The following is a 13,733-nucleotide window of genomic DNA, read 5'->3' on the forward strand; positions in this document are numbered from 1 at the left end:
AATTTTTGACATTGAAATAGTGTGCAAAAAAAGAGGAACACATTTAATTATTAAAAATATTTAAATATTAAAATATATATAAAATTTAAATGGGTCAAAAGTATGATATGGATTTTAAAAATATAAAAGAACATGTTAATAATTTTAGAGTATTTTCAGCATGTTTAGAAATAAATTGTTCTAAACCAATTGTATTTTATAAGAGCTTTTAAAGAACTGTTGGATTTCAATGCAGGGCGAAAAAGACCTTAAATGGACTTTCTTAACAATTTCTTGAATAATTGTTTCTAGAACACTTATCCTCATACATCTTCTGAATAATACTCCTAGTTCTTTCTTTGCACAAAATGAAACACATTTGAGGGTAAAATATTTGAGCAGCACAACAAAGTACCAATTAGTAAAGGGATATTAAATTTTCAATATGCACCAACACTTCCTTGAGAATATCAGTAAAAATGTAGAATAATTTAAATATCTGCTTGTTGCATAATTTCTCTAGCTAATAGATTACTGATCTGAATTTCTTTTTCCTTTACAGGTAGGCTCTATTTCAGTTTATTACCTTAGCTATCTTGTTTGTTACCTTAGAAATTTAATTTTTAGCATCTTTCTATCATCCTTGGCACTGGTGCTATTAATAAAGTCTTTAAAGCAAACAATGTGCTTAAGTTTTGGGTTGAATAAAGTCATTAATGCAAAGAATGATTTAAAATAATAATGACCAGCTGATTCATACAAAGAAAAAAGCACACCCAAAGACCCTTCCAATTCTGACATATCAGTGTTTTCCAGACTTTGTTGCACAGAAACACTGCAGATCATATTTATTCCCTGTGCTGAGAACAGAAGCCACATTTGTTAGCAAAAAATAACTTCTAGTGTCATTCACATGAAATTATATTTACATACATGAACAACATTTGCACCAGGGAGAGCTATGTGTTTTCATGCACAAATGTTCCTGTGCAGCAAGCAGCAAGGACAAATGAGAGGGCTGGCTGTGGCTCTTTGAAAGAAACTGCCCTAAGACAGTGTGCATAGATTAGCTTAAATAGAGCTGGAAGTAGTTTGTAGGACATAAATTATAAGGCTTAGTGTATTCCAATGACCTAAGACATCACACAGGAATTGCACCACTATAAATGTTTGAAAACATGAAGTGAAGAAAATCCAAATCATTTCATGCTTTGCCAAGGGACTGTGCCAAATATAGGGTTTTTTTCCTAATTGAGTCAAGAATATTAAAATAAAAATTACTCTATCTAGGTGATATTATTAAAAAATGAATATAAAATAGATTGTCATTTGCTTATCCAAGTGGCCTTACTATAGCAATGACTCACATCTGTTTTCTGTAACCATTAGAGGTTTGTGCATGTATTATGAAGGAGCAAGAGAAAACAAAGAGGAATGAGATAGCCCAAAGCCATTCAGGGAGAAATAAAGGTTTCAACTATTTACAAATATTTGTTCTGATTCCTTGTAGTCTACATTAAAGGAAACTGACAGATCCCAAACCCAAAGTAATGTCAAATGACAGATTGTTCAGATCAGAACACTGTGAGGGACCACAGGCTAAATGAGTCAGTGCAGATTCTCTCCATTTGCATCTTTAAAATTCTTATTTCCAACATGCAGACAATTTCATACTCCTGATTTTAGATCCAAATGAAAAATGCAGGGGGTGATTTTCTGACCACCAATAACTTTCTTTTTAATTCCAGTTACTAGGTGTTAAAGTTTGTAAAGGTTTTAACTAAATTTTATGCTTACCTGATTGCTGTGGTTATATCTCTAATGTGCAATAAAAATTTACTTCAGTTTGAAAGTCAAAAGTTAACACCAAAGGAACTAATTGAAAACAGAGAAAGATAATAATATCTGCAGCCTAACCAAACTACCCATCATTAGTTCTTCGTCCCCACCAAAAATGGCCACACATCTGACTTCTATTTTTTCTTACTCTGTAATTGTTATTTAAAGAATACAGAGCTCCAAGTACAAGCTGCCTGACACTAATTTCTATTAAGATCCAGACACTCTGTCCCTGTCTGTGTAACAAGTCCTCTGTAAAATCCTGAACTGTTGCGCAGCAATTCTAATGTTTGCTGCCTCAACTGCTCTGCTTCTTCAGCATCCAGAAACAATTTCTACCACAGCATCAAGACATCTGATTGTGAGAATCTGCTATGAATAATGCAAGAGAATGAAAATTAGAGTTTCCATTTCTCATTATCTAAATCTTGATGGAAGTCTCTGCTCACTGATCTAACATGATATGGAGAACAAATGCACATCCTGGCCCCAGTGGGTCAAGGTAAAACTGTCCCTGGTGATAAAGAAGGCTGAAAATTTCCAGCATCAATTTTCAGCATACAATAGTATTTCCTCTACTAGCTGTAAATAATATCTGAGAATTTCTACGGTGGGTGATACCAGATGTTAATGAACTAATATTTTTTTCAGTAAGACAGTGGAACAGTAAAAGTATCTGCACTACTAATACATTTCATTTATACTTAAGAATTAATCAAAGGAAAAAATATATGGCAAACAGAATATATCTCCTTTTTTTTATATCAAAACAATGATGTCTGTATTTCCCAAGTCTTACTCCTTCCCCTCAACATAAGACCAAAGTGTATGGTCACTCTCAAAAGTTTTCTATGAACTGAGCAGCAGGAAGGAAAAAATATTTCTACCTTTTAATCAAAATACTGTAAAAAAAAAAAAGCAAACCATACCATGGAAACAACTCTTACATATCATATCCTATTCCCATTCTCTAAATCACATGAAACCTAAAGGAAGCTGAGCTTTTTCATTCACATTTGTGGGGAATTTACTCTCTGTTCACTACCATCAGCATGTTCTCTACCTCCTGTCAGTCAGAAGATTAAGAGAAGGCATTTCAGACTGCCAAATAAAGGGTGCCCAAACACCATCCATAAGAAAAGATCCAGCATTTCTTGAGTCTGATTTCCATCCATCAGCTTCTTAGTAAACACTTGGCCTCAGACACCACCCTTCTATTCATGTCAACATCCCATATGCAAACAGTTTGGAAGTTCATCCTTCCAGGTAAAGCTGGGCATTCTTTGTCAAAGACTTGCTCTCCCTGGTGCATACTTCATTGTTGAAAGAAGAACAAAACTGACAAAATTCCTGATCTGAGTGAGCTAATGCATTTTTGTTTAAAAAAATATACTAGGTGTGTTTTCAATCTAAATTGTTACTGGTGAGTATAAACTTTGAATAGACTGCAATATTTTTACAGTAAAACTAATAATTTGAAAATATTTTTTGAGAAGTGTAGTTGCTGAGTATTTTCTAATGTTAATCTAAGTCCAGTCCAGAAGCCTTGGAGAGGAAAATTTACATTCTCATTCATATTTCTATGGCTTTGTAGCAGTTCTCAAACTAGTTTAGTTTGTGCAGTCATTAGCAAAACTGACATTATAGAAATGTTACTAATATGTATGTCAAAATTTGCTGATGCTCTTGGCAAGCTGGGCATCCAACAGCTGCACTACTTCTGATACAATCTGAGTGGAAAATTATAATATGAAGAGATATAAGACACACTTTGAAATCATATTCAATTTCAATTTAGGTCTTTTAATTATTAATTTGTTGGGGGGTTTCAGCTTAATTGGCAGTGAAGCTTGTGGCTAATTGATTTCCATGTCTGTGTTTTAAGCACTTACATCCTCTCACGGGTCTTCTGTCATGTGTGTCAGCCCAGTGCAGGTGTCTAATGGCCATTTCTGCATGAGCAGGTAGTATGGATCAATAGGAGAAGCAAAAAATTGATACTATCCACACTGTCCACTCTCCAAGGTTTCCCTTTGGAATAGCTCTAGTTCCATTCCACAGATGGATTCCTGTTTTTATCTGAAAAGCAATTGACTCCTCAAGCATTCCTTCTAGTTTAGTATCAGCTGAAGTTCAGGTGCTCAGAGGGCTTCATTTCAAAACAAGCCTACAGCAAATGGGGACAATGAGGAAATTAATTTCCATGTCTTGCTGCAGCTGTGGTTTTACCTCAGAAATTATGCCAGATCATGAAATGTACTTATATCTGGGGAACTAAATTAATATTTGAGGTTGAGATTCAGTTCCAGGTTGAGATCCAAAGTGTGGAGATCTGCATTGTGAATTACACATCTGCACTTTATACTTTTTATGGAGGTTCAAATGACTGCTGACAAGATCCATGAATTAACATGTAAAATAGAAACCCATCTCACATGCAGTTTTAATTTTACAAACAGCCTCTAGAACAAAAGGTTTTCTTTCCTCCCTGGTCATCATGCTGATCTTTCCAAATGTCAGCTTGATTAGAATTAATCTTTCTGAATACTGATGATCAAAATTGGCCTAATTATATTTTCTCAGAACTTCATGTATTAATACCTCCATAAAGAGATGCAGGTTGGTATCTGATAAATTCTAGGGTTGCATTTTTCTTTACTGCATGGTTATCTTAGTTCAGAGTCACAACTATTGCTTTTCTACCAATCTGATGCTCAATTGCTGTCTCAAAGAACCATTTTTTAAATCAAATTTTGAGCAGCCTTTTTGTATCCTGGTAACTTTGAAAAATAATGTCATAGTATAAAAACCAATTTCTCTCAAAAAAAATTCTTTTCTTCAACCAGTTTCTTAACAATCCTTAATTTTTTTATTAAATGTATTTAAGCAGCCATGGAAATTTCAGCATGAAAATCATGCTTGAGACCCATGGAAGATTAAAACTGCATTGCTTGTTTTCTCTAGAAAATATTTCTTCTTATGGAATATTATAATAGTTTAATCTCTTTCAGTGTACTTCAGTTAACCAATGTTCAATTTTATCTCAAGTCCATTTGCTGTTATATCTTACTTCCACTTTCCTAGCAATTACTGCTAAAATCTCTGTTGCAGTTGATCTCAAGACAACACATTTTTTGACATGAGAGGAGACTTTAACTCTCATCTCCTTTTCTTCATGTTATTAGAGAGATGAAAACTCTTTTCTTCAAAGACACTTATTTTGCGCCACTCTTTTTCAGAAACTTTTTATGGACACCTTCCATCTCCTTTATGTGATTGCAATAATTTTTCTTATACTTAAGTACAATAATTTCCAAACTCTCACCATGATCCCTTTACCATCTTTTTTCTATTTGTTCATCTATCACCATTTTTCCCTCACTTTCAGATTAGTTAATAATTTAGGGTTGCTTCTTTTCCTGAATTATCCTTAATTCTACCCCAGCTCCATTTTCCTCTCTTTGCTTACCTTCTATTTATGAAGTGAAAAAAACTTTTTACTATGAAACTTTTTTTGTTAAAATATGCAGACATGCTACTTAGGTGGTCTCTCTGTGACTGAGAGATATTGGCAGGGAAGGAGGAGAAGTCTATGATCCTGCTGTGTGCTGCAAGTATTGTATGCATAAATAAAGCATTTCAGTTTCCATCATAACCAGGCCTCTGGCTTTTTTCCCAAACACATGAAAAAAAAAGGGAGGACAGGTGAGTGCCAGGCATCTTAAAGAAAATATTAATTTCCGAGCCAAATAATTCACCAGCAATTGTTTTTGCAATTCCTGTGATTGAGTGAGTCCTCTTTCCTTCATGGGTAACAGGAGCTTTTAACTACATAGAAACGTAGTTGACAATATCCATAAGATTCATTAGATAATCTTCCATATGCATCTAAATTTCTTTTTCTCCAAGGTCAGAATTCCAAAACTGTTTTTTATCAGGATTTAAACTGTGTATAAGCTTCTATAATTTGCAAATATTAAAGGAATATCCTGGGGTTTTTTCTGATCCTGTCAGTATATTGATGAGAACAATCACTGTTCTGCAAAAGCTATTGCCATGCAAATGATGTCCTCAGTGCATTGAAAACTGAGCATGTTGGTAGAATTTTTTTTTAAAATTACACTGAGAAAAAACGAAGAAAACTTGCATCCCAGTCAGTTTCTAAAGCAGAGTGTTTCTTCAAAGGTGTGACATACCGTAACAAAGTTTCAAGCCTTCTTATTTGTTGGAAAAAAATCCAAACCCTCAAAACTCTAGTACAGACTCATTTGCTTAATGCAATAATGTTTACTGTAAAATTACCTTTACACAAATAATGTGACTCAAATACTGATGTGTATTTTTTTAGAGTAGGATGGGAGTTATGCTGGGGAACCCTAGAGTTGACATGTCCTTCCTCTGCCCCATTCACTTTTGAAGCTATTATTTTCTTCTGCTGTCTGCTGAGTGCAGTGAGTGGTTTCACATCTGAAGTGAACATTTTTCACTGGAATGAAATTCTGTTTTCTCCACCATAATGTTTATGAACCTCGGATAATAAACCACCATTTCTCACAGAGTTAGAAAATAGGGGATATTATTTTTTTTCTTGAAGAAAAAGGAAGGAAGGAAGGAAGGAAGGAAGGAAGGAAGGAAGGAAGGAAGGAAGGAAGGAAGGAAGGAAGGAAGGAAGGAAGGAAGGAAGGAAGGAAGGAAAAGAAAGAAAGAAAGAAAGAAAGAAAGAAAGAAAGAAAGAAAGAAAGAAAGAAAGAAAGAAAGAAAGAGAAAGAAAGAAAGAAAGAAAGAAAGAAAGAAAGAAAGAAAGAAAGAAAGAAAGAAAATAATGCAGTCTCATATTAATGATTTGAGTGCAATATTGAATTTTAAACCTATGTAAATCACTTCAAGTATAAATCAAATGTAACAGCTGTGAAGTTTAACAAATAAAGCCTAGAAATGTAATTCCTTCCTTCTTTTGCTGCTGAAGAGCCCAACCCAGTCCTGTCAAAAGTGCCATACTCCTGATTAAATACTTCTCAAGAGTAAAACACAACATTGTACACTCCATGATTTCTAGTCACAGACTCCACAGAGGACTCCCAGCAGAAGGAGTGTCAGTCTATACTGTATTGCCCAGAAAGTCCTCTCTGGACAGGTATACCTAAAAATCCAACCATCCCTGGGAAAGAGCGACCCACCTACTTATTTAGATTCTCTAACGCAGAGGTCTTACCTTAGTTTTCAAATACAGGAGAGGAAAGTGTCCCATGTCCTCCCCACCTCTATGGGATACCTGATGGCATTTGCTGAGGATAATCTGCTTCCAGTGTCTGTGCTCCCAGCCTACATCTCCCAAGACCTTCAAGAGAGTCATAACCACTACTTAACCTGGAAAAGGATACACAACACCTACAAGCAGGGCTTGGATTAAATGCCATCTAAGAGTTCTCATACTCCTTTTAGGCTCCTACTGCTCTGTCAGAAAAAGAGCCATGATTATTTACTGATCTTCCAGACTGCAACTCCAAGATAGAATAAATTCAGGGTATTTATCATTTTAGAAGAGCATAAAGAGTGTTAATTTACATGCTGCTTCTTGGATTTTATGATCAATATTGTGCAAGCAAAACCAAAATTTGAAACTCCTAAATGTGAGCAGGTAAACATTTCTCATGAATATGCTTTAGCCAAGAGGTATAGTGGAGCTGCAATTATAGACTCAGAAAAAAAAAATAAAAGCCCATCTACAAAAAGCAAAGATTATTTAAGTCCCTTTGCTACACTGTACTGTGATGCCATAAATCCTCTTTTGACCGGATACAGTTATAGGGTTTTATTTTTGTCTTTTGAATTTTGTTTCCCATTCTTCTCAGATCTGATTTCTAAGGTCATTTTTTTTCTAGATGGAATAGCCTGTGCTTGATATTGAAATGTGGTTTGACAAAAATATAGTGGTAAAACTTTGAAGACAAATTATGAAGAATTACCTTTTCTACTGTTCTACAAAAGTTTCATTACAATTCACCCCTAATAAGTGTCAAAGGATACTAATCCACTGATGCTTCTGTGAAAATTTTGAATTAAGGAAGGTCGAGTAAAACGGATCTATTAAAACGTTTTTGAAACAGAAGATAATTCAGTTATCATCTTCATCATCCCTTGCTACAGAGGCAGCAGTCCTTAATCCTATTTATTATCTTTGAAAGATATCACCATGGAATTTGGCTAGGATGGGAGAGATATTTATATATTTATGGATTTATCCTTTCCAGGATAACTATTCTTCCACATGGGAGTCTGCGAATCCTGAATGCTTCCAAGTCTGACGAAGGGCGGTATTTATGCCAAGGTGTAAATGTATTTGGATCTGCAGAAATCATTGCATCAGTATCTGTTAAAGGTATGAAAAATTGCTTTGATGGTAATGATCATTTATTCTGACTAATATTTAAATGTTACTTAGAATCCCCAGCCAACCATAAAGCAGCATTCTCCAGGAAGAATAAAAAGGCATTTCCAACAAGCTAAGGGGACTAAACTCCATCTGGTCAAACATTGAATCATTTTTCATACTCCAGCTGTTTTATTGTAGATGTGTCATAAGAATTGATATATATATTAAATCACTCAAACTACAAATAATTCTATAAGTAAGGGAATCAATATTGCTTTTATCATATTTTATCTTTGGGAACTTACTTACCCCTAACTTTTTCTGCATGAGAAGAAACATTTCTCTGGATTTTATATAGATACAATTAAAGTAATAATTGTATCTATATAAAATCCAGAGAAAGGTAGTACTCTAGAAGATTAATAATACTACTAAAACTACTGAGCAGCAATCCAATTCTGAACCTTTTTTTCTTTTTCATTTTTCAGCTGAATTAATGGATTTTCTTTGCAGGTGTTCAAGCCTTTCAACTTCATTTTTCAAGCTACCTCCTGTATTTAGTAATCCAGGAAACATCCTTTATTATTTTATGTGACAAAACTGAATTTTCATGCAATCACAAGATTCCAGGTGCTGCAGCCTTAAAAAAAAAAATAAAAGAAAATAAGTAGTTTTTCCTGAAACTTGTAAAATTAATTAATGAATCCATCTCACATGTTCCATAGATTGCTGTTTAGGATTCTGCCTTACTGGCTCTGTGAAGCTGTCTGTACCTTCTGATCCCCAGTGTCATACTTCAGTGTGTATTACGAATATCTTTCAGTATTTGACTGTCTGCAATTCATACTAACAACAAATGTAAGCTCTGGGTAGACTCAGCATCTGTCAATCCTATTATTTTGGTCTGGCGCTATAAGTGAATTTCCATCTGAATGTTTCCACCACTTCTCTGTTCCCAGAACCTACAAGAATAGAGCTGACTCCCAAGAAGATTGAGCTAACGGTTGGAGAGAGCATCGTCCTCAGCTGCAAAGCTCTTCATGACAGCACCATGGATGTCACCTTCTACTGGACGCTCAATGGGCAGCCAATTGACTTTGAGAAAGAGGGTGGACACTTTGAAAGCATCAAGGCAGTAAGTGACCATGCATTTGTCATCTCTGTGCTGGGAATTGATAGACATTTGCATACTATTATATGTCTCCCATTTACCAAATTACCAAACTGAGAGATAACTGGTTTCTTGAAGAATACTTGTTACTGGTTTCAGTACCATTGGAAAGAAATGTTAGAAAGAGGAGGTGCAAACTGCAGATCACTAGAATCACTACAAGTAGTATTCTTCAAGAAGATATTTAATTTAAACTTCTATATCCTATTATTAGTGATGTATGAGATAATATTTTAGAGGGAACAGAAAGGAGTTTCCATCAAATCCTACTTACATTCTTCTGATTTTAACATAGAAAGGATGCTGCTATAAGCATTGATGTCCCTCTCACAGGTAATGTCTGTTGAAATGCCTTCACCTCCCAATGCTTTACTTGCCTAGAAAATATTTTAATATCTGAATAGCAAGGGCTATATTTACTGACTTCCCTCCATGAGGTACTTCCTAACCATGTAACCATTATTTAAGTCAATATGAATCAAATGGACAAAAATATGCATACCAATTTAAAGTATTGCTACTTGAGTCAAAAAGAGTTTCATATGATCAAATGGAATGATAAAGAATTTCAACCCTGTCTCATGTAAAATGATTTGAACATTTCTTAGTAGAAAGAAATCTTTTAATTTGAACAAGCTTGGAAATGGAATCTATGGTAATTTAACTGAATCTTCCAACTAATGAACTGTAAATCAAATGTCCACGCTATATTAACAGAGAAAAATTAAGTTCATAAAGGTCAGGAAATTTTAAAACTTAATGTATCTCATTTGAGTACAATGTAGCAAAGTTAACTTTGCATTAAAAACCTTGTCATCTGCAATCAATTTATTCTTCTGTTTGCCTACATGGAAGTCATACTCTTTATGGAAGTCATATCCTCTTGGTGGGGGGTTCATGTTTTTAAAATTTGAGTTTACTTCAATAAACCTTTTAATTGGACAACATTAGCTAGGTATATTTTAGTGGGAAGGTTCTTAGTATAGTTATCTTCATCTGAGGAATATAACACTCAAAACAACACTATTTATGTAAGAAGGAAAACTTTCACTTTTCTTTAACTTCAAGATCATTCTTTGATTCAAGAAAAAGCCCTATGATTAGAATTTAACTTCAAGTCATTCCCAAAAAAATTAAATCTAAAACATGCTACATGATACTTTCCTAGTATTTCAGCATCTCTCTTCAAGGGAAATTTTTAATCAATGGGAAAAATCCATAGGCTAGGAAACTTTCAAAATAATTTCCTATCTCATATCAAAATAAAGTTAATATAATTTAGCATATGAAAAAACAGGATTTTGTAGATCTCTCTCAAGAATTTTTCATTAATTTCATTTCTACAAGAGAAAACCATCAAATTGATGGAAATAAGGCTTATTCAAACCAATCAAAGACAACATCCTATTTTCTGACAAATGTTCATGCAAATCTCACTAAAATTACTGATTGCTTTATATGCCCTGACATGATTAAAATTTGGCCAAAACTTGATAGATTTAACTAACTATTTGAGTTTATGACCTCCTCATAACTGTGCTGCTGGAGTGTTACTGCTACTTTACTGAGTGAAAATGGTACCACTCACAGAATCACAGACTAAGCTGGGTTGGAAGGGGCACACAAGGATCATCAGTTCAACTCCTGGCCCTGCACAGGACACCCAAGAGTCACACCATGTGCCTGAGAGTGTTGTTCCATCACTTCTTGAACTCTGTCAAGCTCTGACTCAACTTCAGGCTATTGCCTTGGGTCTTGTCACAAATGTGAAGAGATCTCCACCTATCCCTTTTGCTTCCCCTCATAAGGAAGTAGATGGGAACTTGGTCTCACCTCAGTCTCCTCCAGGCTGAACAAACCTCTCATAAACTAGTGGCTAAAATATCTTGATTTTTTTCATTGTCCTGAAATGAAGCTGGATCAGTGAGAGATGCAAATCTTGAAAGTGATAATAAAAACTGTGGTAATACAGGAATTTTTTGGTGTGTTTTGACACAATTCCCATACCTACTCCTTTGTGGAATGCTGTCAATTGCATCTCCTTATCATTTCTGTTAACGACATGAGAATGAGAAATTAATCAAAAGGTTAAAAATGCACTTCTTTACTTCACTAAAATCTAAAGCATGACCAGATACTGGAGACAAAAGAAGAAAAAACTCTTTTTTTGCTGTCATGTAATCTCCTTTAACCTATCCAGTTTCAAAGCTGAGATACACAATGAGTTAAAGCCATAGATTTATGAATAGGGAAAAGAGGAACTTGAAGTCTGACAGAGTTCTATTTCCCTTATATCGCTCTTCTGACTGAAACATTTCAAAATTGCATTAGTTGATCCTGAAAAAAATGCTTTTTAATGGAGTACATTTAAGAAAAAAATAGCTTTTGTGTGCATGAAGTCACAGAATTATATGTCCATTTTTTGTACATACACTGATACTTCATCATATAAAAATATTTTCAGGCTTGCCTGAAAGTTTGGTTATTCATTTTGAAGCCTGACAAATTAATCATTATTTAAATGGCTTTTGCTAATAATAAAACCACAGTAAACTTCTCATCACTGGTTGCAGTGCTCATACTTTCACTGTGGCAGACCCAGGTGTTATGATGAGCATCTTGATGCTTAATGCAGTGTTGTAAAAGCTATCACCAAAGTAACATCTGTTTGGGCTCTAGATTAATTTTCACTTACTAGAATTGCATGATCCCTAGCAATTACAACTAAAAAGAAAATCTTATCTTACTGATAAATATTACTATTTTTTAAAAAATTATATCAGTAGCTTTTGAACCAAAAAAGAGCTGTTATAATTTTTCATATTGAGAAGTAATTTTTCATACAAATTGAAGGTATTTTTGCTATTCTTTTTTGCTGAGTTATCAATTATTTAGTGCCCATACCAATTTAGGTACTTCAAGGATTTCCCTGGCAGAAAGTTAAGTGTGATAAGGATGTCAACTGGTGCATTAAATGGATATTAAGGAAAATGGACCAGGTGATTTCCACTGGAATGACTGCATATAGAAGTCTAGGAAAAGAAAACATCCCAAATTATGTGTAGATATAACTTGACAGTACATTTGGCAGAAAAGCAAGAATGCCAAGGGTTATATAAAACCAGAATCCTCAGGCATTGGTAAAGTCTAATTTTGTCTAGCAAAAGTCTTGATAACATTTTAGGTTCTGTAAGGGATAATTTGTGTAATAGAAAAAATTTTTCATGAAAGTCTGAATTTCCAAAATTTTCTTGTAGCAACACAGTATGCAATGAACTCAGAAAGTAGACACTTTCTTGTTTTTTATTGGTGTAACTTTGATTTTCTGTCTCTTGTGCCAAATGTAGAAGTCCTAGTCAAAATTCTATTCAAAATGTTTTCTCCTAAAATCTCTACTGACCTTAATCTTCCCATAGACATATCCCTTTTTCATCTGAAAAGATCAGATTTTTTCAGTAGATTTACATCCAACTATCATAATTCCAACTCTGTGCTTGAAGGCTGATACTGTTTTTATAGCAGCCAAACAAAATGATTTACTGTGGTTATCCACAGACTGGTAAGCAAGAGCATTGCTCTCAATGTCCCTCACCTTGACTTTTCAGACTCAGGAAAGTGGTTTGGTCTGAATATGTTCTTGGTCTTTGATCTTAGCTGAAACTGCCACCAGGGGAAGCAATAAGTACGACTTTTCATTTTATATTTAACAATGGTTATTTGTTCACATGGAAGTGAATGGAAGTCTACTGTTTTACTTCAAAAGGGACAGCAGATACAGATTGGACAATGCATTTCATTCTGGCCTAGTACTGGAGACTTCAATTTGATAACCTAGAATTTTGGACAATGCATAAATTTACATCTTTCCTTGTATTTTCAAGTCACTCACTAATTTCTTGTAGTACTTTTATCATATTCAAGAAATTAAGGTTAAAATTTCCTAAGCATTTCTAAATAGGAAGAGCTAAGTTCTACACTGCATGAAATCAATTAAACCAGCAGACTGTTATTAATAATGTCTTTCCTCTTTATTGGATGTTAACCCAAACAAGGTTAATTAAACAGGGATTTTATGGAACACCCCGACTGCCCCCCAACATGAGGAAAACAGCAATAGTTGTCAGAAGCTTTGCAGAAGACAACAAGCTCTATTCACAGAGAATTTCTGTTCAGGGTAAAGCTGCCATATCAGCATCATTGCTACCAATTTGTTTCACTGTCTGCTGCAATCCTTTCCTGCTGATGGAAGAGGCTGAACACAGCCATTACTGTCAACTCTAATCTCTAGATATTTCAGCCCTGGGCTCATTACCAGGTTATGCCCACTTGTCATGCTACAGCAGTTACCTGTTTGAGCAATCAGGAGCAGTT

The 13,733-nt window shown here is 34.6% G+C and overlaps 1 protein-coding gene across 1 annotated transcript in view; it reads left to right on the forward strand.

Moving 5' to 3' along the window:
- The window catches only part of CNTN5 (contactin 5), a 276,614-nt gene that overhangs the window by 204,267 nt on the left and 58,614 nt on the right, over positions 1–13,733 (forward strand). The window contains exons 12-13 of the mRNA XM_059840298.1: positions 8,070–8,197; positions 9,151–9,326. Of these exons, the coding sequence (XP_059696281.1) occupies positions 8,070–8,197; positions 9,151–9,326 (304 nt within the window). The remainder of the gene's footprint in view (positions 1–8,069; positions 8,198–9,150; positions 9,327–13,733) is intronic.

This window comes from Haemorhous mexicanus, chromosome 2, assembly GCF_027477595.1.
Source record: "Haemorhous mexicanus isolate bHaeMex1 chromosome 2, bHaeMex1.pri, whole genome shotgun sequence".
NCBI classification, from domain to species: Eukaryota; Metazoa; Chordata; class Aves; order Passeriformes; family Fringillidae; genus Haemorhous; species Haemorhous mexicanus.